This window comes from Prinia subflava, chromosome 5 (assembly GCF_021018805.1).
Source record: "Prinia subflava isolate CZ2003 ecotype Zambia chromosome 5, Cam_Psub_1.2, whole genome shotgun sequence".
In the NCBI taxonomy this organism is placed as follows: domain Eukaryota; kingdom Metazoa; phylum Chordata; class Aves; order Passeriformes; family Cisticolidae; genus Prinia; species Prinia subflava.
The window spans coordinates 60,416,727-60,443,531 of NC_086251.1; the positions used below are offsets into that span (position 1 = coordinate 60,416,727).

Here is a 26,805-nt window from a genome sequence, read left to right on the forward strand (position 1 = left end):
TACATGTAACAAACATGCTATTGCCATATATGACCAAAAAAAAAAAAAAAAGAAATTAAAATTTAAAAAATAGGCATTGCTCGGCAACATTAACTAGGCAAAAATAGTTCTTTTGTGCACTAACTTTGTACAGAAAAACCAGGACAAAAGGCATGCATGGACAAGGAGAGGCTGCCCGGGAACGGCATGCAACAGAAGAGAGGTCAAAGCTCTTTAAAGTCAGCTTACAATAGGCATAAATACATCAGGGTTATATATATTAATAAGGGAGGAAGTATTCTGTTTAACATTATTAACATTCCTTTTTTTTTTTAATGTATTTTTCTTTTTTTTTTTTCTTCCTATTCCTCCCAGAGGAATACACATTCACCTTTAAGTAAAGATAAAGGAATACAAAAAATAAAACTCACTTTTGCAAACTCTGATGACTCGTATAAAATCAACTTTAGTGTTTATCGTCGCTGTGTGCAAATTATAGACGTCTGCGGGACCCACTTTCCACCAGGCACATTCCCAAAGCCAAACCCGACATGGAGAAAGGTGACAACAGAAATCGCAATTTCCCTAAGTGCTGACCCAGCTTTCATCACAGTTTGGGATTTTCCCAAATCACTTTGGGTGCTGCCCGGGCTCTGAACCCTTCCACGAGGGTGAGGCAGAGCTCAGCTCCAGCCCAGCCAAGCTCGGGGTGTCCCCGGGGATGGGGACAGGGTTGTGTCCCCGCGGGTGTCGCATCCCAAGGCCACTTGTGTGTGCCGGGCTGGCCGGGGACTCTCAGGGGAACAGCACCAGGAAAAAGTCCCGGGGGCACCGGGGACACCGGGGCTGGAGGGGGGCACCGGGACCCCGCGGCGGCGACACCTCCGGCAGGACAGGCAGGGAGGGGACAGTTGCAGTGGGGCGAGCGGGGATACAAAAAGAAAGGCACTGCCGCTTTATTACTGAATATTTGTCTTCACAGCCTCACTCATGCAACTGTTGGGGTGGGGATTTTTTTTTTGTTTCCTTTTTTATTTTATTCTTTCTATAAATAACTTTTATTTCTTTTAGGATTCAAGCTTTTTTTCTTTTTTTTTTTTCTTCCCCTTTTAAGCTTCTTTTCCTGGAGCTCTGCCGCCTGCACTTGGCAGCAGCAGCCAGAGCCAGGCAGCACTTCCCGAACGCAACTGAAGCCACTTTTTTGTTGTTTTTACTCGAAAAACAAAACAAGAAACAGCAAACACAACTAAGTCGTTAATAACCTCTACACTGTCAATGGAAAATAAGCTTTTTTTTCTTTAACATCAAAATGATAAAACAATTGAATTATTTGGTGGTTGTTAATAACAGACATTATCATGGTTCCCAGCCATAGCAAGTTAATAGGTAAAATATCCAAAATAATCTCTCTGAACAATCAGAAAACCTCCGTGCCCGTAGTCAGCGAAGGAATAAATAGAATTTCAGCTCTGTAAATACACTGGAGTCTCCCTGAGGGAGGCTCCTGCTACGGTGGTTCCGCTCACACCTCACAAGCTGGGGGTGCTCGGGGGTGACCCAGGCCCCCAGCGCCGACCCCGCTTTGCCTTCACCTCCTCACACCTCCTCCCAACCTCCCTGGCCTTCAGGTTTTCCCTTCTCCACCCTCCCCATCACCCCCTCAAGCTCCTGTCTGCCGGGAAGCAGGACACCAAGGAACAGCAAACATAAAACATTGCATTTGGCACTTGGGTTTTTGGATATATATATGTGTGTATATATATATATATATATAATTTTTTTTTTTTAGAAAAACAACTTAAAAACGCTGCATGACAAAAGGATTCACACATCTCCCAGCCCTGCCCATGCTCGGGCTTCCCCTCAGCCCCCAGCCCTGCTCCCTCCGATCTCTGCACACCACGGTGCCCACGTCCTCACAGCCCAGTTGGGAATATGCTGCAACCCATCAGCTGAATGAATTATTTTACATTTTTTATTATCCCATCGGAGGACTCAGAGCAGCACTGGGACCGGTGGGAGCATCACTGCAGGTCTGAGCAGCGCTGGGTCGGATTTACCGATTTGACACCAAATTTAGCTCCTGTTACAAAAAGCAGTGGTGGGTGAGGGGCAGCCCAGCCACAGCCATCCCCATTTCCTGCCTGGCACACAGTTAATGCCAAGGAAACAGGGCCGTGAAGCTGCATTTTGGTGCCCTTTGTGGCTTGGGTATTACTGAGGGCCTCCTCCATCCCTCCTTGGCCATGCTGGAAAAGCCCCTTAGAGCCGGATTTGGGCAGGCTGGGCCAGATGTGTGGAGCCAGGATGCAGCAGCTCCTGGAACCTGCACAGGCAAGGCAAGAGACACAGAAACTCTGCCAGTGTCCCCGTTTGCAGACTCCCCCCGGGACCCTCCTGTGGGGGCGGTGTACCCGCTCCTATCGGGGCACAGGGATGGGCACCCGCCCACGCTGCGCTGCCCTGAGCACACCAAAGCTCTCCTGGCCCAACTGAAAGCAACTTCTGGGCTTATTTTATTATTCCTGTTCCAATCTGGGCTCAAACATGGTGAAACTCGAGAGGCGGGACCGCCGGCCCCGAAGCCCCGGCAGGGCGGGCAAATCCTCCCCCAAGGGTTTTTGGTCACACACCCCCGCGTGGTGTTCCGTGCTCCTTGCTATCCTCCTCCAGGAACAGGGTTTGCCCAGGGTGCTCCAGTGAACCCTCCGTTGTCAGCACTCTCCTCCTCCTCCTCCGTGTCCCCCCCAACCTCCCCATGCTGCTTCATCATCGTCGCTGAGCTTTTTTTTTTTTTTTTTTGCCATCTTTTTCCCCCCCCTTAGCATGGATGTAATAAATGACAACACAAATTCCAAGTCTAATGATATGTTCACAAGGACAATCTACACATTCACAAAATTAAAACAGGAGAGAGAGAGAGAGAGAGAGAAAGGAGAGGAGAGGAGAGAGGAGAAAGGATGCAAGCTATCGCTGAGGCTCCCTCAAGCCCCGACCTCGCCGCTGGACCCGCAGCAGTTGTTGTCCCGGCCAGCGTCCCCGTGGCGACGCCTTCTAGATCGTGGAGGTTCTGTCGACACCATCTGCAAGCAGGAAGGGAGAATTAGGAGCAGCCCCTGTGAGCACTTGTACCCCCCAAGCTGTGGATTCAGGGGATGGATCCCCCAGAGCATCCCCAGACCCTACAGCGAGGCAGTGTCAGGGCCACCCTCACCACCTCCCATCTCCCCAAGGGGTGCAGAAGAGTTTTGGGGTGTCAGTGCTCTTCTGGTCCCTCTGTGCCACCAACTGTCCCCACCCCACAGCAGCTTCCCCAGGTTGCTGTCCCAACACCGGTCTAGGCCTTCTGCCACAACCCCATGACAGCTTTCCCAGGAGCAGAGGGGGTTTCTGGGCAGCCTGGACTTGTCACAGGGCAGGTGACAGTCTGGGACTCTCCTACAGTGGGACAAGTTCATGTGCAGGGCACAGGGACAGAGCTGGTCCCAGGGGCTGCCATGCCCACAGTTCACCCAGCCCTGCAACACCTGCACCGCAGAGGATGCAAAATTTTCCTCCATCGGAGGATCATGGAAGGGACAAAAGCCCCCAGGAGTCCTTTTTGACTCCCCAGAGCCCCTGTTCCCAGCACCCCGTGACAGCAGGGATGCATCCAGCCACAGCCTGATCCCAGGAGTCCGTGACCCACCCCAAAGCCTCACAACTGACCCCTGTATCAGCAGCTCCATCCCCACCCCCCGGGCAGAAATCAGCACCCAACAGCACTTCCAGCCCCCCAGCCCTGATCCCACCCCCTGCCCCCATCCCAAACCCCATCCCCGGACTGAGAGCGGCGGGAGGCAGCTCCCAGAGTGGCTGCAGAACAGAGAATTCCCTGTTACCACTTGGGGCACCACAGCCACCTCCCTCCTCCACACTAAAAACAAACAGGTTTGTTACGCCTTTTTTTTTTTTTCTCCCCCGAAAGGTTTATTTTTTTAAGAGCTATTTATAGCACGACCAGTTTGGAGAGGCTCAGGGAATGCGACCTGGAAAAAATAACTTGGAGGAACAGTACCCTGCAGAGGAACAAGACAGCTAAGCCTCGGCTGGGCACACGCCGGAGAAACGCTTCGGGTGACAGAAGTGTCCTTGTTTTCCCAGCCGGGGATGCTGCCAGGGCCCTGCTGCTTCCCACAGTCCTTGTTCTCCTGTTCCTCTCCCCGGGAAGGGCTGTCGCATCTGCAGGGAGCCTGGTGGCACTCGTCGTCCCCGAGGGCTCCTGGTGGCACTCGTCGTCCCTGAGGGCTCCTGGTGGCACTTGTCCTGTCCAAGGGCTCCTCATCTGCCACAGTCCAGGATTTCCGCGGCGAGACCCGAGCTGCTGTTCGGGAACCGGGCCGTGCTCGTCCCCTCGCTGGGGCCATCCCTTGTGCTTGGGGGTCCGGAGCGGCGCCAAGGGACACCGGGAGCAGCTTCTGGTGCTGGTGCTTTGTGCTGCACCAGGCTCTCCGTCGCTCTGCTGCTGCTGCTGCCTTTTCCGTCTTCCCTGCTTGTTTTTGCCCTGGTCCTCCTCCCTCCCCGTGGCCGTTATCCGCTGGCACCCCAGCCGTGTGTGGCAGGGGTTAAGCCCCCAGCCGTGGGGCACCCCCAGCCCAACGAGGGCTCCGGCGGTGGAAGGGCACAGCACTCCAAAGCCTGAGCCCATCCCAGCGCGCCGGCGGCAGGGGCTTTACAGAGCTAACGAGAGTAGCGAGCTAACACTAATTATCATTAGCAAGCTGACGAGTGGCTAATTAGCATGGAGACTCCACTAGTGCTGGTGCGATCCCTGCGTTCGGCTTTACCCCCTGCCCCGGCCACGCCGCCGGGAGAAGCCGGGATTCCCATGTGAACGCCCCCGGGAGCATCCCCGCATCCGGCCCCGCTCTCACAGCCACAGCCTGTCCCAGCTCTTGGGGGGCACGGGGCAGGGGCAGGGGCTGGGGGGCTCAGCAGAGGCGGCGTGGACGTGCTGGAAGAGCCCCAGGAGAAGGGAATGCTCACCGCTGAGTGCGTGCTCCGTCATGCTCAGGCACAGGGACTCCAGCCTGTTGTTGATGTCAGGTTCAGTCACCGGCACCTGGAACTCTGCAGGGAGGAAGGGAATAGGAGATCCTGGTCAGGGACCTGGCAGTTTCCCCTGCTCTGTGTGGGGAAACCACTCGAAAAATGCCCCAGGAGGGTCTGATTTTACTGATTTTACTCCCAGTAAAATCATCTTCAGCAAGAGACACAAAAGCAGCCATCACCCCCTGTTATCCATAAGGGATGAATCTGAGGGGGGTTCAGGTGCTGGTAGGAGATGTCAGGGGCAGCAGGAGCAAGAGCAGAACCCCACCCAGGGACGGCCAGCCCTGGCCATCTCCTGGGGATGGATGCTGTCCATGCAGGCAGGGTTAGTGCTTGGACATGGGATAGCAGAGCCACTGTCTGGCTTCTCTAGGACCAGCTTGGCTCCCACTCAGTCGCCCACGTCATCGCTGCCACATCCCTGGAGGGGTGAGCACAAAAAAGGGGACACACACATGAAGTCTGGAGCATTCCAACACCCCTGTCCTAATCTAAACAGCAGCAGACTTTCCCCAGCCTGCAGTAAAACCTGCAAATACAGCTTGTGCTACTGTGCTGGCCGGCATCTCCCGCTTTCCACTGGCTCACAGGAACACGGGACGAGATCCAGGAGGGCTGAGGTCCCCCCACAGCCTGGCAAACAGTGGTTTGTGAGCCCAGCATCACATCATTGCTTATTTTCCTTGCGACTTAATCCACGTCTTTGGCTCCCCAACCCTCCTACGCCCTCATCCACCGCAGGCTGACGCACGGAGAGAAACCCATTTATTCTCCTCCAACGCCTGAGAAATGTGCCCTTGTCCCGGTGTTTAATCAATACCAGGGAACAGCTGCTGCTCCTGCTGCACGGAACATTTGCTGCCCAAATGCTGCAGTTTAACACCGCTGCTGTGTGAGGCCAGGGAGCTGCCAGCCCAAACCAGCAGGAGGGCAGGGATGAGGCTGAGTTCACTGGGGGATGGATTCCCTGTCCCGAGGTGTAAATGGTGTGTTGGTAGGAAAAGGCACGCTCAAAGGCTGAGGAAGGGACACACAAACAGGCTTCCTCAGGGCCAGGATGCTCCAGGTCCAGGGTCCAAGGTCAGCGGGATCCTCCCTGAATCAGAGGATGCTCCTGTACACAGGAGCACTTTGGCAGGGCTGGGGAAGGAAGCACTGACACAGCACCATTTCCCTTCACACGCACTGTGGAAAGAATTTCCCTTGAGTGCATGAAGGCAGTCCTTCCGCACCGGGGCTCCGTGTCCATCCATGAGGAAAAAGTGATGGATGAGCTACCACCTTCCCTGCTGACAGGAGCCCCTCAGAAGCCAGCTAGGCAAGGCACCAGCACTGTAACACAGAGTCAAGACGGCACATGTAGGGTCAAAAATCCCTCCAGCGATGCCTATGGTTAACCCAGGAATTCAGAGATATCCCAGTGGGAACACACCCACTGTGTGTGGGTGAGGGCAGGCTCACAGCACAGCTCCTCTCACCTCACCAGGCTGTGGGTAAGAGGAAGAGCACCTCTGCTGCCTACCTGGCTGCTGAAACATCAGCATGGTCTGTGGGGACGTGTGGACCGGCAGCGAGCGCGTCCTCTGCACCGAGCTGTGGCTCCGGCTGGGCATGCTGTTACTGCCCCCAGGGTTGGCAAACCACAGGTTCTGTGGGGAGCAAACACAAAGTGTGGGATGCAAAGCAAAGCCCTCTGTGCCATGGGTTCATAACCACTTCAGAATGATAGGATGGTTTGGGTTGAAGAGGACCTTGCAGATAATCTCATTGCAACCCCTGCCACGGGCAGGGACACCTTCCACTGTCCCAGGCTGCTCCAAGCCCCGTCCAACCTGGCCTTGGGCACTTCCAGGGATGAGGCAGCCACAGCTTCTCTGGGCACCCTGTGGCAAGGCCTCCCCACCCTCACAGGGAAGAACTCCTTCCCAGTATCTCATCTAAATCTCCCCTCTGCCAATTAAAAACCCTCCCCTTTCTCCTACCACCACCCGCTCCTGTCAAAATCCCCTCTCCTTATTCTCTAAGCCACTTTAAGGACTCAGCTTTCCCCCTCCTCTGCTTGGTTTGTCACCCTCCCACTGCTCCCACTTCCACATCCCACTGCACAGAGGCGAGCACCACCCAAACGCCTGCAAACCACTTGGAAAAAAGCGGGGATCCAGACAAGTTAGAGAAGGAAAAGCAAATAAAACTCGTGGGAAAGGGACGGAAGAGCTGGAAACGCCGACCCACCTGTCTGCCTTGCTTGAGGATGGCGGGGCTGGCGGCAGGGCTGCGCTGGGGGGTGCCCAGCAGCCCCGTGGGGCCCAGCAGCCCCAGGCGGGCCGTGGGGAGGTTGCGGGAGGGGATCTGGAACTGCCGGGGGTTCCTCCGGGCCAGCCCTGCCCCCGCAGACCCGGCTGTCGGCAGGGAGTTGGACTGGCCAAAGCCTCGGCTGCGGAGAGAGCGCCGGGGGTGAGACACTGACCCCCCCCGAGAGGGACACTGACCCCTGTGAGGGAAACTGACCCCTGTGAGAGGGGACACTGACCCCTGTGAGGGGACACTGACCCCTGTGAGGGGACACTGACCCCTGTGAGAGGGGACACTGACCCCTGTGAGGGACACTGACCCCTGAGAGGGACACTGACCCCCTGTGAGGGGACACTGACCCCTGTGAGAGGGGACACTGACCCCTGTGAGGGGACACTGACCCCCCTGTGAGGGGACACTGACCCCTGTGAGGGGACACTGACCCCCTGTGAGGGGACACTGACCCCCTGTGAGGGGACACTGACCCCCTGTGAGGGGACACTGACCCCTGTGAGGGACACTGATCCCCCTGTGAGGGACACTGACCCCCTGTGAGGGGACACTGACCCCCTGTGAGGGGACACTGACCCCCTGTGAGGGGACACTGACCCCCTGTGAGGGGACACTGATCCCCCTGTGAGGGACACTGACCCCCTGTGAGGGACACTGACCCCCTGTGAGGGGACACTGACCCCTGTGAGGGGACACTGACCCTCCTGAGAGGGGACACTGACCCCTGTGAGGGGACACTGACCCTCCTGAGAGGGGACACTGACCCCTGTGAGGGGACACTGACCCTCCTGAGAGGGGACACTGACCCCTGTGAGGGGACACTGACCCCTGTGAGAGGACACTGACCCCCCTGTGAGGGACACTGACCCCTGTGAGGGACACTGACCCCTGTGAGGGGACACTGACCCCTGAGAGGGGACACTGACCCTCCTGAGAGGGGACACTGACCCCTATGAGGGATACTGACCCCTGTGAGGGACACTGACCCCCCCTGTGAGGGACACTGACCCCTGTGAGAGGGGACACTGACCCCTGAGAGGGGACACTGACCCCCCTGTGAGGGACACTGACCCCTGTGAGGGGACACTGACCCCGCCGTGAGGGGACACTGACCCTCCCACCCCACCGAGGTGGTCCCTCCATCCTGCATCCTTCAGCAGGAAGGAGGCAGTTTGGGTTTGTAGTACCCTCTCTTCTTCCCGTCTGCCAGTCGCCTTCCCGCCCTTCTCAGTTCTCACATCCACAGTGGTTTTCTTTAAAGCTTATTTTACTCCTCTAGAATGGGTCTGTTCTTAAATATAATCTAAAATAATTCAGGTAATGCCCCGGGAACTTGACTTCTTTGAGATTTCCCATGAGTGGACTCTCCACTGTCTAATTTAAGTTCAGCTTATGCTGTTGGGTTTTCTTTCTCCCCTTCCAGGAGCTTTAGTTTTACAAATATGGTCATCTCTGAGACTTCTCAAGTTCTGTAAAATTTGGTTAGAATGACCTAAAAAAATCCAGGTTTTATTAGGAAGGGTTGAGCTAAAGGTGTTTTTCTGAAATCCCATCCTGAAAGTTCCCAGTTATCTCCAAAACAGTCTTTTTTGGGAATAAAGAACTTGTAACAAACCAGGCTTTGCAGAACGAAACAAAGGGGTGATGTTATTACATCAGTGATTTAAACCCCTTTTTTCCTTGGCACAACCCCTATGCTTTCTAGGATCACCCTGGAAATGAGCAAACGTGTTCCCAGCACAGCCCTGCCCAGCCCTCTGACTGCACCTCTGGCTCTGCACCCTCTGAAGCTTTTGAGAGCTTTTTGAGGAAACTCCAGTGCTGATGCCATCCCCAAAGGGCAGCAGGGAGAGAGCCCAGCATTGGGGACACGCTGCACAGCTGGGAAGTGCTGGGTTTGGAGCCATGGAGACAGGGTGGGAGCAGAGGGAAAGGCAGCAGCCATGCACAAGGACACAGCCTGCCGTGTTCCCTTCCCAGCCAGCGCCTGGGATCTCACTGCTGAAGCTTTTCCAACCCTCCTCCTTCCCTAAACACGGCTCTGAACCCAGCAGAACCCATCCCTCCCTCTGGGAGGCATTGTTCCCACTCGGAGTGCTCTTGCTCTGGCCCTGCATCCATCCCTCCCCTCCCCAAACCCCACGTACCTCCTCTGCTGCCGATAGCCCGACAGCTCCAGGAGGGATTTCCGAGGGAAAGACCGAAAGAGTTTCTGCACCTGCTGTTTCCATGACAGCAGCCGCTTCTTCTGGATCTCTGTAAACGCCTGCCCAAAAAAAAAAACAGAGAGAGAAAAATAGGAAATGTATGAATTGTCTTCTGGACAAAGCGAGCAGGGATGTGCATGTGGGTGTGTGGGTAAACAAAAGCAGCTGGAAGAAGTGATGGGGTGAGTTGAGCCCCATCAGAAAGTCCAGGGGGAAACACTGCTCTTTCTTCAGGATTTACTCATCTCAGGTGGAGAAAATGCTCTGGCAGCATTCCCTGTGTCCCAGAGTGACAGCCCAGCTTTGCCTCAAGGCTGCCAACTCCTTTTGGCAGAGCGGGGGTTTGACGGTGGGTCCTGACGGGTGGTGACACTTGTCACCTGGATGTGGCTCTAGAAATGCTGCCAGGGTGGGCAAAACTGGGATTAGGAAAGCTGAGCTGCCCAGTGGCATCCTGCATCCTATCCCCCCTTCTCAGGGCTGGGCAGAGCTTGGCTGTGATCCTGGCACCGACAGGGGAGGTCACCCAGGGTGAGCCTGTCACCCACCCGGGCTCCCTGCAAAGGTCACCCTGGCAGGGACAGACCTGCTCCCAGAGCTCCAGGCAGGAGGTGTGGGTGACAGGGACACCCACGTGCCACCCACTGCTAACTTTAGACACCCAAGGTCTCTGTTGGAGAGAAGCAGGAGTCTCCAGAGGACAATCTGGAGGCTAATTAGTGCCTGACTTGATTGCTCCGAACCACTCTGGAGGAGATGCTCTCTCCTGGCGCTGATTATGCCGGAGCCAGCGCAGAGGGTGGTCCTGGGACATGCACTGGTCTGGTGGGAAAAGTGCAGGCACTTTGGGAAAAGTTCCACGTCCTCCTGGCTTTGTTTCTCTGGCCACAGCTTCCACCACTTCTGCTCCCTGGCCCCTGGGCAGGTGAGGGAAGCAGCTTGTCCTTCCAGGTACCGCCAGCACAGGTAGGAGACACTGCAGGACACCAGGGACACCGGCCACCCCTCCCTGCCACCAGGCAGGAGCGTGCCAGAGCCCCGTGGCACAGTCTGGGCCATCCCAAGCCATCCCTGGCTGAGGCAGATCCGCTGGGAGCAGGAACAGATGAACAATCCCTGCTGCAAAATCCCAAGAGCACGTGGTGCAAAACGGGAGGAGGCAACGCCAAGGCATGGCCGGGTCTGTCTGATGGAAACCGCTGCACGTTCATCCCAGGGCTCTTCCCTTCATCCAGCTGGGATGGGACTGCCACGAGCCAGATGAATTTCCCAGCTCCAGGCCTTGGCAATTAAACCAGCGTGGGGGGAAGCAACATTTCCACGCACCACGTTGGAGCCACCGCCTGCTCCAAGCCTGTTCTGTCAGAATTACTATTAATACCCCCCAAAAATATTTGTGTTAGAAACCAAAAGGTTTACATAAACAGACACTTTGGGAACAGTTTCCAAGTGATGAGAACAACAGTTGTAGATGATCCGACACGACTCACCTCGTGGATTAGACATTTGTCTATGAGCTGTAAATAGGAACTTATATTCTCTTCATCGGGTCGGGAAACTAAAAGTTGTGTGCAGACTGGAAAAAAAAAGAAGAAGAAAAGGGAAATGGGGATGTGGACAACAAGATGGGGCCTAGGAGGGGTCCCTGGACATCCTGTTTCCCTTGTAACCACAAATAGGTTTTTCATCAGTGAGAAAAAATGCCCTTCCCCAATTCCTGCCGTGCCTTCCTATATTTAGGGCCAGATTTTGTTCTCTGTTATGATAGTGTAAATCCTGAGTAACACCATTGGAGTCCCCAAAATTAGACCTAAGCAACTCAGGGGCACAGGATTAATCCCTATTCACAGGCAAGAGAGCTCCTGTTCCTACAGCCAAAATCTGCCCCCACTGCAGAGTGGTAGATTCCCACCTTCCCTGACGAATTTTAACCTCTTTTGGAATGAATGTCATTGAAATGAGCTCACAGAGGAATGAGTTTCTCCTGTTGTAAACCCCTGGGTAAGGATGCCTGGGGGTCCAGGAGGACACCACAGCTTGGCAGGGCTTGTGCCACACTTTGGCATTTGTCACAGGAATAAAATGGGGCTGGAGCCCCTGCCTGTTTCTGCAGGCAACCAGCTGAGGACAAATTCTGCACCAGGTTTCTGTATAGGAAACATCTCAGCTATTTTTTAGCCAAAAAAGGTTGGAAACAGAGACAAGGCTGGTATTTCTTTGTGGCATCCCAATGAGGTTCTTTCTGTTCCCAGTCTCCTGCAAATGAGAGTTCCCTTCCTCTTCCCCAGGGAGGTCTCCCTCCATGCAGCCAGCACTGACACCTCAGGTGCCACCAGGAAGGGCTAGGGCACATTTAGGATCACAGAGATTTGCTCCAAGAGCCCTGAATATTGCACAGGAGGTCAGTCCCCACCTCAGCTTGCTCCTGTTACCTCCCAGTGTCTTATCCCTGATGCAAAGCTGCATACCCTGCACTAGACATGGAATGGCACCAGGGTCCTGCTGGGGCATAAAAAGGAGCTTGGAGCCACTGATTTGCACTCAAAATGGCTCATGTCCAGCCCTCGCACCACTGCCACCCTGCTCCAAGCACAGCAAGTCCAAGGGATGCTGCTCAAAACTCCTCTGGATCAGCGGAATGACCCCAGGGCTCTGGATGGGAAGAGAGAGGATGCCTTCCACTCCTGACCTCGGGAAAAGCTGTGATTTCTTCCTCTGACCTGGGGCAGGGAGAGGATGCTTTCCACCTTGGACCTGGGGCTTGACATGCACACTATCCACATTGGGCAGGAAGCTTGGGCCACTGCTGCCCCTCCCCAAAATCACAGCCCACCTCTCCTATCTTCTCACCTGTAACCCCAGCATGACAGCACCTCAAAAAAACATCACCCCTCAGACCAGGACCTGCAGGAGCTCAGGGAAAGGCGGCAGCCACCCCACACCCCCTGCCCCAAGGCACCCTCCCTAGTGACAGCCCCAGGTCACAAGGAGCTGCCAGCTGCTCACCTTTGCCCATCACTCGGGTGAACTGCCCGGGCAGGTCGCCCTCGGGCAGGGGGGCGCCCCCGGACTCGCCCTCGCAGCCCGGCAGGTGGTGCTGCTGCATCCCGGCCGCCGCGGAGTCCTTGCCCTCGGAGGCCTGGCTGTCCGAGGCCAGCAGCGAGGAGGGGTGGTGCGAGTCCACGTCCCGGCTGTGCTCCTCCGTGCTCGAGCTTTGGGAAGAGTAGGCTTTGATGGGGGTGAGGATCATTTGGTGGAGCTCCTGCAGTGGGACACGCAAGTTGCCGCCTTCCAGGATGTCCTGCGGATCGAAGCGGAGAGGGTTTGTCATTGCAGGGACATCAGCTGTAAACCAGACCCCTCCTGTGACCCCCTGAGAATTCCCAGCTTTGGATCCTGCTTCAGGATCCTGCTGCATTCCACAGACAACAGCCACATTCCATTCATCAAGTCTTTTCCTTATATCAGGGGAGTGCTGCAGGGATTGTGCCTAATTATCCATGGATGTGTTCAGACCTGAGTCCCCAGAGATAAATGTGCCCCCGTCAACCACGTCAAACCCAACAACAATCCACGTGGAATGTTCCCACATTTCCACCAGGGAAATGGCGAGTCCATGAAAGTGACTGAGCCTGGGAGATTTCAATGCCTAGAGCAGCAAATATCTTGTTGGTTCCCCAGCAGTCCTACAATCCCAACATTTCAGCTCTATTTCACTGGAATTACATTAACATGGGCTCGTTTCCCGTTTCCAGCACTGCCTTCAAGGCTGGCTCCCATTAACTGCTCTGCCCCAGAACTGCCTGCCATGGCATCCTCGTGCTCTGGGATCATCTCAGAGCCCAGGACCACGCTGGGATGCAGGAGCCTGTCCTGTGGCAGCAGCAGGGACATCCCTGTCCACTCTGGGATGGGCTGGGGCAGTGGATGCAGAGGGCACTGGGAGGGTTCCAAGGGGAGCAGGTGGTTTGTGGTCAGACACAGAAGGAGATACCACAAACTGAACTGATGCTCCCACACAGCAAAACCATTCAGCTTGGAGATCCTGGGGCAGATCCACCCAGGAGGGGGAGAATTTGGGTGCACCCCAGCCTCACTCCTGGTGTGGATCAAAAACTCAATTTCCATGGTCAGATCCTTTCCCTTGATGGGAAATAACTGCACTTTGTTTTTAATGTAGCCTGGACCAGAACAGCTCACTGCAGGCTCCCACACAGACTGGCTCATGGGACAGTGCTTGGAAAGAGGCAACTTTTGGAGTGAATGCTGATGAACTGAAGGAAGGGACACTAAGTGGGCACATGGGATGTGTGCAAGCCCTGAAACGGTTGTTGATTCGAATTCCTGCTGCATTCCCAGCTCACTCTTGGACATCTCAACTCCATTTCTCTCAAAGATCTGGTGTCAGTCTGCTGGGCCCTATTTTTTTGGGACAAAACCCTGCCATGCTAACTAACAGAGAGGGGTGGAGCAGCTCTTTCCAAGAAAGCAGCAGTATTTAGCAGTGAGACACTGCCCAAAAACACCAAGTCCCACACATGCTCTTGTTTAGCAAAAATTGGATGGGAAGGCTGGAAAACCAGAGACACCTCCTCCCAGGGAAAGCAGCTCACAGGCAGCTCTGAGGCCCAGGAAAGCAGGACAGGGTCACAGTGCCACAGCCCAAAGCCTCCCCTGGAGGGCTCCAAACCATTCCCTGCCTCTTTCCTCCTGTATTTTACTGCGTGCCTGCTGGCTGTGCCAGCCGAGCTGGGCTCTTGCTCCCACACAGCACCACTCAATCCACACCAAATTCCCAAATCCCAGCAGAGAAGTGGAGGAAGAGGCTGTGCAATCGCCTGGAAAACACAGAGCAGCAGCCAGCTCCATCCAGCTCTTGGATTTAATAGTTATTATTAATAACAGAGGTAAATATGGCTTTATTAGCTCCTGCCATACTCTGAGCACAAGCCCATATTATAAATAAATAGTGAAGCAGTGAGCTAAGGAAAACACCAATAAATAGCAACACACCACAGAAGTATTTAAAAGCCCCTAGTGGGAGGCTCTGCAAGTTGCTGTTTGAAGATGGTGCAATTAAATATAATATAATACAGCGATAATAAATAGGGAGAGGTTGGGTGAGCTGCTCCCAGCTAGGCTGTGGTGGTGCTGCTACTTCCCCATAAGCCCATTCTGCAGGGTTTAAGCTTTTGTTGAAGTGATAAAAAAGTTTTTATTTATTCTCCTTGGAAATTCACGATGTTGTTCAGGCACTGACTGTTTTATCTGGGGACAGGGTGCCCATATGATGTTCCAGGAAAGCCCAAGTCTTTCTGAGCACCTGCAGCTGGCCAGGGCTACAGGGTACATCCACTCCATCTATGTGAGGTGTGGGAGATGCATCAGGACCACTCTGCAAAATACAGCTTTGAGCAATGTCCAGTGGAAGGCATCTCCCCCACCGTGGCAGAGGGCTGGAACTGGATGGTCTTTAAGGTCTCTGCCAGCCCAAACCACCCTGGAATTCTGTGAAATAAAACCTGCATCAGATCGCCATAATAGGTGTAAGCAAAGAGTGCTTCACCCCAGAATTAATTCCTGTCTTCTTAAAAACACAAGAAATACAAAAATGGTTGTGATTACTTACCCCTTCTAGAGATTTGAGCAGGTTTTGTCTTTCTTTTAGCTTTTGGATACTGATGACTATTTTGTGTCTCGCACCTTTGGTAACATTCTGCAAAAATAGGACAAAAGTTGACGTTAACACTTCCACAGGGCAGCTGGCTCAACCCAAACCCCTCCTTTCCTAAACAGAAAGGGTTGCTAGAAATTAATTGCATTTTTGAATGCAGGGATTTGTGAGGGACATAGAAAATCACCCAGAGACTTGCTGAAGATAGAGACTTCCAGCTAGTTTGTCCCTCCCTGGTGCACCTCACCCATGGAAAGCACAGTGTTCCTATTCCTCTTTATCCCAGGGATAATGCAGAGGTGAACCTGAAAGCAGGGGGGGTTGGAACCAGATAATCTTTAGGGTCACTTCCAACCCCAACCAGCAATATTCTATGATTCTATGGCATTTTCAAAGGCAGTGAGCCATCAAAGCCCCAGTGACTTTAAGGGAGTTGGTTACCACAGGTTGCACCCCTGAAACTCCTGAACTTAACCCCAAGCGCAGCTCCCAGTGATGGGACTTCCCTGCTGGGACTCCAGTAGGGGACAAGGCTTTCTTTAGGTACAACCTGAGTTTTTTTCACTCCCCAAGACCCCACTTTTCCCTTTTTCTGCTTCCCACCCACGGGAAGACACACAAAGGGGCTCTGGAAGCTGTCACCCCCCGAGCGATGCAGGCCGTACTTGTGCCTCGAGCTGGCATTCGGTGAGGGCCATCATCTCCTCGTACGTCATCTGGGAGAAGAGGGCGGCGTACTTGTGCAGCCGGAGGCTCTTCAGCCAGGCTGGGACATCTGCAGCACAAAGGGAAGGACAGGAGAGCTCTGCTGAATTCATGGATTGGCACAACCACGAGCAACAGCGACAACACCGACACCAGCGGCATCCCACGGACACCTCTGAGCTTCACGGAGCTTTGGGAGGGCACAGGGCTGGGGATGGGACAAGGAACCAGGCCCTGGATGAGGACACAGGGCTGTGGAAGGGACAAGGATCCAACCTATCAATGAGGACACAGGGCTGTGGATGGGACAAGGAACCCCCTGGATGAGGACACAGGGCTGTGGATGGGACAAGGAACCAGGCCCTGGATGAGGACACAGGGCTGTGGATGTGGATGGGAGGAGGAACCAGCCCCTGGATGAGGACACAGGGCTGTGGATGGGACAAGGGACCAGCCCCTGGATGAGGACACATCTTCAGAAGTTGGGTTTCTGTGTTAAAGCCACTGGGAATTAGCCCATGGGGAGCTGGCATTGTGCCACGGCATGCCATGGTCCTCACTGCTGTTCTCCCAGACATGGGAACTGCTGAAGCTCATGGAGTGGCTGAGCTCAGGACATGCAAAGGGCTGTTTTGTGGATGGTGGACACTGATTTATGGCATGAGGGATGCTGGCATGTGATGAAAATGGAATGCTGCTAAAACAAAACTAGAGGTGGGTTTGGGATAGAAAAATGATGTGCCATTAAAGATGGCCCCACATCCTGCTTAAAAGGGTGACTGGGGGATCTAAAATGCACTGACTGAAGTGACTTCTTCCTTCCCAGTCCTTACCTGCCGTGCAGCACCTCTATGCCCAGCTGGATGGGTACCCAAAAATACATTTATCCTCCTGACACCAGCATGGTTTCACAGTGAGGAACCTGGGAGGGGACTCCTTCCTCTGTGACAATCAAAACCCCATGACTCCACGATGGGGTGTCCTTCACAGCAAAGGCAATGTGACAACAAGCAGCTACGCAGGGTTTTGCAGGTCTGGGGGTCTGTGGTGACACCCCACAAGGGAGGGGAGCCCTGCAATGTCTGTGCTGCAGCAGTGATGACACTTTTCATTTGTAAAGCCTTCAAATGCTTTGCCAAACTGAGACCTGTTTTATTTAGCACCTACAGCCCAACAGGAGCTCTGCCAAAGCCCTCCCAGCTGATGTGCTCTGCTCCCAGCAAGACCTTGTCCCCTTCCCTAGCAGTGAGACACTCAGGAGCTCATTCCCACTGCTGGGACATCCATCTCACCGCGTGGGTCCAGACAGTCCCACACTGCTGAATACCACATGCAAGCCAAGGACTGTCCATGACCTTCTCCTGAACCAAGGCCTCATCACTGGCAGGGACAGGGCAGGAGGAGCCTTGGTTTGGCTCCCTAAGGCAATCCATACATCTGCCAGGAGTCTCCTGCTGCCTGGGCTGACCCCAAACCCACCTTGCATCCAAGCAGAGGATGCAAACAATCCAAGACATGCTGCGACTTGCTCACACTCCCCAAATCCCAGACACACATCAGGATTCACGTGTCAGTGAAATTCCTCAAGTGCTGCACAGGAGATCGACCCCCCCACACCAAACATGGGGAAAAGCAATTACTGAGCACAGATGGGCTGAAATTCGCTGTTTTCCAAAAGTTCTGACATGAAACAGTCCTGAAGTCTGCTACCAGCACTCTCTTAAACTGATTTCTGTTTAAAATAAATAAAAACCTCTTAGCAAAAAGCCCCATTTCCAGCACAGGCTCAAATCTCAACATAATTTTAACAAAACCCACACCATTCTAATGACAGCACATTAGAAATCTCCCTGATCCCACATCCCTGTGGGACACCTGGCTTTGGTAAACGTCTGTGACAATGGCAAAGCCCACAGGGATACTTCCAGAAGAGAGATGTAACTTCATGTACACACTGAACCCTGCAGGAAACCCATCTCCAACCTTTGCAGAAGCAGCTCTTTGCCTTTGTATCAGCCTGGCTGGCTCATGCCTTAATTTTGGGGAGAGTGGTGGTCTCAGAGTCCTGCTGCCAGCAGAGACAGCAATCCTGGGAGCAGGCTGGGGAGAAGGAGCCACCCCAGGACACAGAGGATGTGTTGTATGTGGTGGAGTTTTCCCCCTTCCCACAGGGAAGAGGCAACCAGGAGGTGCAAGGACATCCAAGGTGGTTTCATGGTCCTTGGAAAGTCAAACTTGCCAGCGCTCTCCACGGATGGGTGAACCACCCGCCTGCAGAGCTACTCTTTAATCAGCAATTACCAGGAGCTAATTGCAAAGTCATGGCACGGCCGTCAGGAAATTTGGAAGGAAAACAGCTCACCCTGCCGTATTTACACACAGGACACCTTGGATATGATCCCAGCAGAAAGCCCTGGCTCTACCCAGACCTTCCTCTTGGTGCTCCCCAAGCTGTGCCCCAGCAATCACAGAATCCTGGAATGGTTTGGGTTGGAAGGGACCTTAAAGATTATTTAATTCCAACCCCCTGCCATGGGCAGGGACACAGGAAGGGACAGACAGACAGATGGGCTCCGTGGAGAACCAAGTGTCCATATTTTCCCCTGGAGAAATAAGAGCTAGGATAAAGCCAAAGGGCATTTTCCCTTCAGCATGAAGACAGATGGAAAAAAAAAAAAGCAATGGGAGACTTGAGAGCATAAAGGTAAACAGAAAGGAAAGAAATTGCTGACACTGGGGAGATAAACTGGTAAGGCAGATGGGGACCTGTCATGGGTTCCCCACATTGCAGATCCCGTGGGTCTGGATCCCCCTGGATGCCCCGGAGGGGGTTACAGAAGGCACCAGAAGCAGGGGGGACACCCAGCCACAGGAGGTCCCCACGCTCAGGGAGACGTGGCTGCAGTGCAGAGAAGGGACTTGGCAGCCCGAGCAGCTGCTCTGGATGGAACACGAGGCAGCCCCATAAAAATGCACGGAGCTGTTTGTGAGCAGCGAGCAGCGGCACGATCCGAGTGCACGGAACGGGCAGTCCCCTGTTTTATTTCTTCAGGAAAGCTGTGGGGATACAATGGGCCATAGGCAGCCCACAGTGCTTTGTTATTTGAGGACGATGAGCTACACAGCCACAGGAATGCTGTCTGGAGGCAAAGGAGCCTCTGCTCTGCTTCCAAGTCCGGTTTTGGGCAACACACCTTCAATAAAATGCGGATTTTTTGGAAAAAAAAAACAAACAAACTGGCGGAGAGAAGCAGGAACAACCCCAAGTTTAGAAAACATCATTTGGCAAGGCACTGGAATGGTTCAGGCTGAAGAAAACCCAGCTGAGGGGGAGGACACAGCAGGCATAGACACCAGAGGTTGTGAACATCTGTTCTGCACACCCCTGGACAGGGGGACAAAAGCCATTTGGCTGAGTCAGCAATGGGGGAATCATGTTTAGAAATTTGGGAAGGGACAGCCCAAGGAAGGGTGAACATATCCCAGCTGCACGCAGCAGCAAGATGTGTTAATATGTGGGGGTTATTTAATTGATCATTGCTCGGGGACAGCCTCTGGGATTTGTGGATTTGGCCACACAGGTTGCTGAACAGCACTGGGAGGTTTCTATCCACACAGACCCTGGAGCTGCAGCTGTGGATCACAGGGAGCCAAGCTCCCCGTGCTCTCCTGTCTGCAGAAACCTGGAGAAATGTAGTGTTAAACAGCCTCCCCCAGAAACACTTGCTCCCAAAAAGTTCTGCCTGGCCAGACAGACTGCAGGACCCGACCTGCCTCTGTTACATTCCTTGGAACCGTGAGGGGGTTTTCATGCATTTATTTCATGCACATCAAAGCCATCCAGAGCCAAGCCAAACGCAGTCCCACATCACACAGATTAATCCATAGCTCAATTTGTCTGTAATTGGACTAAAATCAGACCCTGCGACTGTTAAAAAATACAATTTTTCCCTATTCTGATACACCACTGGTTTGCACACAATAGAGCTGCTTCGCATTATTGCAAATTGGAGTTGTTTAAATCAGTCTGAGAGCTGCAGGGTCATTTTCAGTCTGTCCCCAGGAACACACAGTCCGTGTGTTTGCCCAGTTTTTATCTATTTATTCCTCCTCAGCCCGAAGTTTGCTCTGCATCTTTGTCTGCAGAAAGTGGGATTTATTTCTGCCTTGTTTACCACCAGAACCACATACATTTATTGCCAACATCTCTGTGAAATGTAGGTATAACAGAAAAACCAACCGAAACACACAGGTTAAATCCACTGCAAACAAGTATCCCAAGCCAAAACTTCCCCAAATACTTGGTGGGTACCAAACACTGATGGTAAATCACACGTGGCTTGCTAAGCTTGCTCTAAGCTATTTCTCACCGTCATAAAAAACAGAAAGAGAAAAAAGAGCACCACTCGCAGCCAAAAGCCACAGGCTATGGAAAAAATCCAGCTTTTTGGAAAGCTGGCAGCTCACAGGATTTTGGGGCAAAACCAGCCCACTGGCACCCGAGTGCAAGACGTCAGACCAGGACCAGCTGCTAGTTTAAAGAAATCCCAACGCATTCCCCTAAACCTAAATTCCTAAGGCGGGAAGAAGACGCCAGGAGGCCCCGTTTGGTGAGGAGGATCCTCACCCAACACATCCCAGAGAACAGGGCTCTTCCCCTCCTGCCTCTGCGTGCTGGGGGGTGGGGGTCTGGTTTGTCACTCACCTTTCATCCCACTCCCTTCCTCCTGGAATGTGTTACGAGCGGAAGGCTGATCTTCTAAATGTTCACTCCCACCACTTCCCGAAGAGGCTACACTGCTTTGTGGAGACAGGGGGGCATGATCGGAAGGGATGCACTGGGGTCCTCTAGCTCGTAAGTCCTCATGAGACATCCATCCATGTCCTAGAGGCTGGTTTGGCACATTCATGGGTGGGGTAAGGGACACAGAGCGTTTCAAAGGGCTGTGGTGTGTCTGGCCTGAGAGAACTGAAAAAAAAATAAAATCAAAGAGGTTATTCCCCCCTCGCGGCCCGGGAATGCAGCAGAGTCCCCCGAAAAAAAATTAATAATAATAACCAAATGAAATTATAAAATGTGTGGTGGTGGTTGGCCATGGTGCCTGGCTGATGGCTTTGCAGCACCCCTGAACCCTGCCCTGAGCTCTCTGCTTTGCCTCCTGGGAAGCAAAAAGGACGGGAGAACCTGCAAGGAGATGGGGTCACACAAGCTACGGTGGGCTGCTCAAGGGAAGGTGTTGGGTGGATTCCATCTCTAGGGAAAAAACATCCATTGAGCAGTTCTAAAAATCCCCAGGATGGGGATGTCCCCACAGAGATCCAAGGGAAGCATCTCTGTCTCTCCCTTTGGGTTAGGACCTGGTTTGTGCCCCAAAGCAGGAGCACTTACACATCTCCCAAAATCATTGCAAGGGTACTTCTCATCCACAGGAATGTCTCAGCCTTGTTAAGTTCTACTAAAATCACAGGGTCATGGGATGGTTTGCTTTGGAAGGGACCTTACAGATCTCATTCCAACCCCCTGCCATGAGCAGAGACACCTGCCACTAGACCAGGTTGCTCCAAGCCCTGTCCAACCTGCCCTTAAACCCTTCCAAGGACTATCTCTGTTTTAAGCACTGAAAAAAGTATTAAAAGACTGTTCCGTTTGCTTAACAAAATTCAAATTCCATCACTCAGAGCCACTGAACTACTGGTTTAACCATAAACACAGTGTATGTAATTTAATGTACAGATTTAGGATGCAAACCAGGGAAAATTTCCCTGCTCCAGGAAAATCTGAGGGCAGAGGGGTTAGGATGACCTTCCAGCCTACAATGAACAGAAGCAAAAACTTGTCAATTTTTCTTTCCAAACCGAATTTTTAAACTGCACAAAACCTGGGGGAAATTCATTGTTCTCAAGGCTTTTCCATCAGAAGCACCAAAGCCCTAAAGCTCCTTAATCCCCTTTTTTTGCATTTACAGCAGCTCACCGAAACCACTGACTCCTGTCCATGTTATTATTTAATATAAATGAGTCTTGGTGGAAAACCCCCAGCCAGGTGCACTGTGCTGCAAAGGTTAAGCCAGGCTTAAATCCCGGCTGAAGCCTGGGGGAAAAGCCACCATCAAAGCCATCTTGCTGACCAGGAGCGGGATAAAAATGAGGCAGTAGTGGGGTTACAAAAGGAGGGAGAGGGAAACACCAGAGCACATTTGCATTTATTAACCACCTGCAAAAAGCAGCTGGTACCACAGGCAGCTGCTGGATGAGGCCAAAAAACCTGTGGATTTCTGTAATGTTTAAATAATTCCTACTTCTGAAAGGGTTTTCTTGTGCCAACATGTAACACTGACACCACGCTCTGCAGGGAAGCACTGGGGTGGCTTGTGGGGAAGAATTTGTTCCCTTCCCATTTAAAAACTATACAAACAGTTTGCAGAAGTCTCTTGGCAGAAAAGGACGTCAATGAGATCCTGAGATTGCCTCCAGAGCAATGTTATGCTTCCTAAAGCTGTGATGTGATGCATCTGGATGAGGAAATAGATGGATTTCAAAGGGTCTTGGTCAACCTTTTTCAGCTCTTGGCTTTGCAATTGTACTTCCAAAACAGCATCTGTAGATGCCATATCACCCTCCCATGGGGAAATTGTATATAGGACGTAAAACTCCCCAAAATACAGGGAGAATTATAGGGAAAAAAATGGATAAATTGGTTAAAATGCATCACCAGGGCTGAGCATTGGCTCTGCACCACCCAGAGCCCTTCTGTGCCTGCTGCCCCCAGCCATGGTCACTCTGCCACGGGGAGAGAATCCACCCTGAATCTGCTGAAGGAAAAACTCTGATTTAGGAAATATTTATGCCCCTTAGATGAAGGAGAGCTGCAGGAGAAATGACAAGGAGGACTGAAGTTAATTGTGCTTTTCCAGGAGGTGAAGAGCTGCTCTGCTAATCCAGCTCCTACAGGGTGTGAGCAGACACTGGTACCCAGCAGTGCTTACACCACCCTCTCCCCAGCAAAATCCTGCACACAAGAGGGTATTTTTGGCATAAATCCAGCCCGGATTCCTTCACGAGCAGCAATACCCCTGCAAACTGCTGCTCTTCCATCTTAATTTTATGTCCCCTAATTAGAAGCCGGTGTCGGCTGAAGGAGAAATAATGAACTCCAAAGGATGGCCAGGGACAATTAGAAACCATCCAGTGCAACAGATAAAAATCAGTTCCACTTCTTGCCCTGAGATAACGCAACACTGCATCCAAGGGAACACATTTTACTAAGCCAAATTTTTACTGAACTGTGAGTCAGTCACACATCCCCTGAGATGCAGCAGGGATAATCCCTCTGCAAAGGATGCTGCAAGTCCCCAGCTCTTTGAAACCACCCCAGCCACTCTGGGGACCAGACTGGGATGATTTAAGGGCTCTTAGCACTGGCCTAACTTTGGGGTCTCCTTTCTGGCTGTAACAGACATTGGTGATAATGTGGTTTCTTGCAAACCCTCTTACCCAATTCCATCAGCCCTAAAAACACTGAGAATCCTGGGATGGCACCCTTCTTTTAGTCTGTAATAATCCTCCAAGGGATTTATCAATGCCCATACTTATTACATTTACTAATAATATTTATTAATGCTGCTTCTTGTGGTCATGCCTTCAGTTTCTTGAAATAAGAGGAACTAGCTAATTATTTACGAAGTCTCAGTTTATTGTTGGTCCTGACCTGAATTTCACCCTTCTGTGTGCTTTTTGCATGGTCCAAGGTGGATGCAAGGCTGCTCCTGGCTAAAATAAATGGTCCTCGTGGGCTTCAACTTCAGCAGAAGAAAACCAAGTGTGAGTTTATCACCTTACACTCAAGCCTCTTTTTCTTTTACTACAAAAATATTAAGCTTTAATTTAAAAAGGAAATCTAAAATGCTGTTGTGGGGCAAGATAAGCTCCCAGGAGGTGGGTGGGCATGGCTGCCTCTCTGAATGCTGCAAGCTGGGCAAACGAAGAGGGGAAACCACGGCTCCAAAGGGCACCCCATGATGGCACACAGATCCCCCACAGCTTGTAGGAGTGCCCCACTTCTGGTTTAGATGTGTTTTCCTGCCCTTCAGGTGCTGCAAGACTCCACGCAGACACTGGCTGGTCCAGCTCCTTCCAAACTGGTGTCCAGTGGGACAGGGCTTGGAGCACACCATGGTTTTCCCTGTGGTGTTGCTTTTTTGCTCGGCCACCACGGCTCTGAGCAGCCAGGGTTGTGCACAGCCCACACCAGACCAGGTTTCCTTGCAAGAAACCTCTCCACGACCTCCAGACTGGGACCAAGCTCAGGGTAATATTCCCAGGTGAAAAATCAAAAGCAGAGGATGGAGAAGGAGTGATGGCAACAAAGCTCCCCAACACAGGAGGCAGCTGCTGACCACGCTGGGAGCATCCCTGTGGGACCACCCCCTCCCTGGGCAAATCTGGATTTATCTCAGAGCAAACCCTGGCTGGGCTGGCAGGCACCACAAAACACTTACAGAAACTCTGAGGCTGCAAGAGCTCTCACCCCCTGAAGCCTTGGGTTTGGGATTTTTTTCTCCCCCTCTCTTCCCTTTTGAAGTGGTGCTGCCTATTTTGGGAGGCAAGGCCTGATTTCAAGAGGGTTTTTGTTCGCTGAGGACCATGTGGAACAGCGTCAGACATTTGTGTTGTGGTTTCTCAGGGTTTTGGGCCAATTTTTTTCAGCCTGAGAAGGGAAAAGCCACCCATTCCTGTAATTAAGAGCTGAGGAATTGGGCTTTGCAGGCAGACCTTCCTCCACACAGCGTGGGATGGCTGAAAGGTGCTCACTCTCCCTCTGCCCTTCATGAAATCTGGCTTAGAGTGTTGCAAAAGTCCTTGACACGAGTGAGAGCTTCCAGTGAGAACCAAACCCACCACTGGAATATTCAGAATGTCTCCAGTCCCCTCCATGCCCCTGACACCCAAAGGACCAGCACAGGGTCCATACATCAGGTAACAATTCCAAATAACATCTTCCTCGTGCTTGCAGAAGGAAGAAGCACTGCAAGGTGCATACTGAACTCTTTGGGACCTTCTTTTGGGTTTTTTTTTAATTAAAAATGGTACCTCTTGGCTGCAAAGCTGCAGATGTGTCCTCAGGCAGCATCTGATCACACACAGCTCCTTTCCTGGTCTGTCGTACCTGGAGCAGCAGCCTGACCCCAAAAAGTGGGGATGTTTTTAATCCACACAAGGTTTTGTGCAGCCTGGAAGCTCCCCCATGGAGAGGGAACACCGAGCAACCCCCTCACAAAGCAAACCACAAGTTCAACTCAGTCCTCGGCCTCCTCCTTGCTATCCCAGTCACGACACATCCTCTCCTGCAGGAAGGCTTCCCCGTGCTGGCACAGCACTGCCCAGGGCTGTTCCAGGGTTTCTTTGCTCAGAACCCTTGGGAAGAGCTGCCAGTGGGTCCCAGTGCCCAGCTGGCACCCAGCCTCCTTCCTGGGCACCCATTCACCACGCTGCCCCAGGCAGCTCCAGCACGGCCAGGGCAGAACCTTTTGGAACATTTTTCAGCTCAACATCCCCTAACCCTTGGAGCCTCTCCTTTGTGCCTGCTTTTTTCCTTTAATCTCCCTGTGTTCTGTGGCTGTGACTTCAACTGAGCTTGTAGGAGCTGGATAATCCATGTTCTGGCCTCTGAACCATGGGCTGATATAACCCGTGAAGAGGTGAAATTCAGGGTCCTACATGCAAGAAGCCACTGGGTATAAGGAAAATAGTGGTATTAGGAAAAGAGTGGTATTAGGAAAATAGTGGTATTAGGAAAATAGTGGTATTAACCTCTGGATCAGGAAAAAAACCCCCTACAAGCAGAGTGCTGCCTTGAGCAGAGAAATGGGAAGAAGCACAGACTGCAAAAAAGACTGTCAAGTGAACCTTTTTTAAGAAATGGTGTTTTTAAACAGAGTTTCCTGTTCAAGAAACTGGACAGAGAAACAATAACCCGTTTGTTGCTGCTCTCTGTGAGCAGCGTGCGAGGCCCCAGCCAGGCTCAGCGGGGAAGGAACCCTCCCAGGGGGTTTTGAAATTCCCTGCATGGCACAAACACACGTGGAGCTGCTGCCTGGCTCCAGCAGGAACTGCTGTGGCTGTTATTTACTCATTTGTGAGGCAGCAGGAGCGGGGCTGCATCTAAAGATGTGTAAATTCAGACCCTGGTGGCTCCAGCAATCCGACGGGATGCGTTCCTGGAAGGGAGCCCAGCTCGTCTCACCGAGCAGCAGGAGCTCAGGAGCTGCTTTCAAGCTCCTTCATGGAATCCTGGGATGGTTTGGGTTGGGAGGGACCTTAAAGAATATCCAGTTCCACCCCTGCCATGGGCAGGGACATCTTCCACTACCCCAGGCTGCTCTAAGCCCTGTCCAACCTGGCCTGAAACATTTCCAGGGATCCAGAGGCAGCCACAGGTTCTCTGTGCCATGGCCTCATCACCCTCACAGCCAAAAATTTCTTCTGAAAATTAATCTAAACCTCCCCTCTTTTAATTTAAAACCTTTCCTCCTTGCCCTATCACTATCAGCCCATGTAAGAATTCCCTTTTCCTCTTCTCTATGAGCCCCTTCTAAGTACTGAAACGTCCTTGTTTTCCACTAGAGCATCCAGCAAGGTGGGAGCAAGACAGAACAGATGTGAATCCAACCAGGATTTAACTCACAGACAAAAGAATGCATGGAATGGTGACTCAGGGAGGTGGGAATGGGTGGGGATGGAGGATTAGGGGTATGTTGCAAGGAGGTGCTAACATAAACCACAAGTCTCTTGGGGTAAACACAATGCCCCAATGTCCAGGCCAATAAATGTGTTTTTTCTTCTAGA

The 26,805-nt window shown here is 52.5% G+C and overlaps 1 protein-coding gene across 7 annotated transcripts in view; it reads right to left on the reverse strand.

Moving 5' to 3' along the window:
* Nucleotides 1-319: 319 nt before the first annotated feature.
* The window catches only part of SAMD4A (sterile alpha motif domain containing 4A), a 98,633-nt gene continuing 72,147 nt past the window's right edge, over nucleotides 320-26,805 (reverse strand). For 2 of the 7 annotated variants that reach the window (XR_010080663.1, XR_010080664.1), the window contains 10 exons: nucleotides 20,666-20,929; nucleotides 15,921-16,030; nucleotides 15,211-15,297; nucleotides 12,588-12,882; nucleotides 11,072-11,157; nucleotides 9,522-9,640; nucleotides 7,303-7,504; nucleotides 6,593-6,719; nucleotides 4,037-5,088; nucleotides 320-3,062 (listed from right to left, as the gene is read on the reverse strand). Coding sequence is in view for 3 of the 7 variants with exons in the window: in XM_063399655.1 (XP_063255725.1) it covers nucleotides 4,889-5,088; nucleotides 6,593-6,719; nucleotides 7,303-7,504; nucleotides 9,522-9,640; nucleotides 11,072-11,157; nucleotides 12,588-12,882; nucleotides 15,211-15,297; nucleotides 15,921-16,030; nucleotides 20,666-20,929 (1,490 nt within the window). In the remaining 4 variants the exon portion in view is untranslated. Of the gene's footprint in view, nucleotides 3,063-4,001; nucleotides 5,089-6,256; nucleotides 6,403-6,592; nucleotides 6,720-7,302; nucleotides 7,505-9,521; nucleotides 9,641-11,071; nucleotides 11,158-12,587; nucleotides 12,883-15,210; nucleotides 15,298-15,920; nucleotides 16,031-20,665; nucleotides 20,930-26,805 lie in introns of those variants that run through there. The other 5 variants (XR_010080665.1, XM_063399656.1, XR_010080666.1 and 2 more) reach the window with 5 other exon arrangements.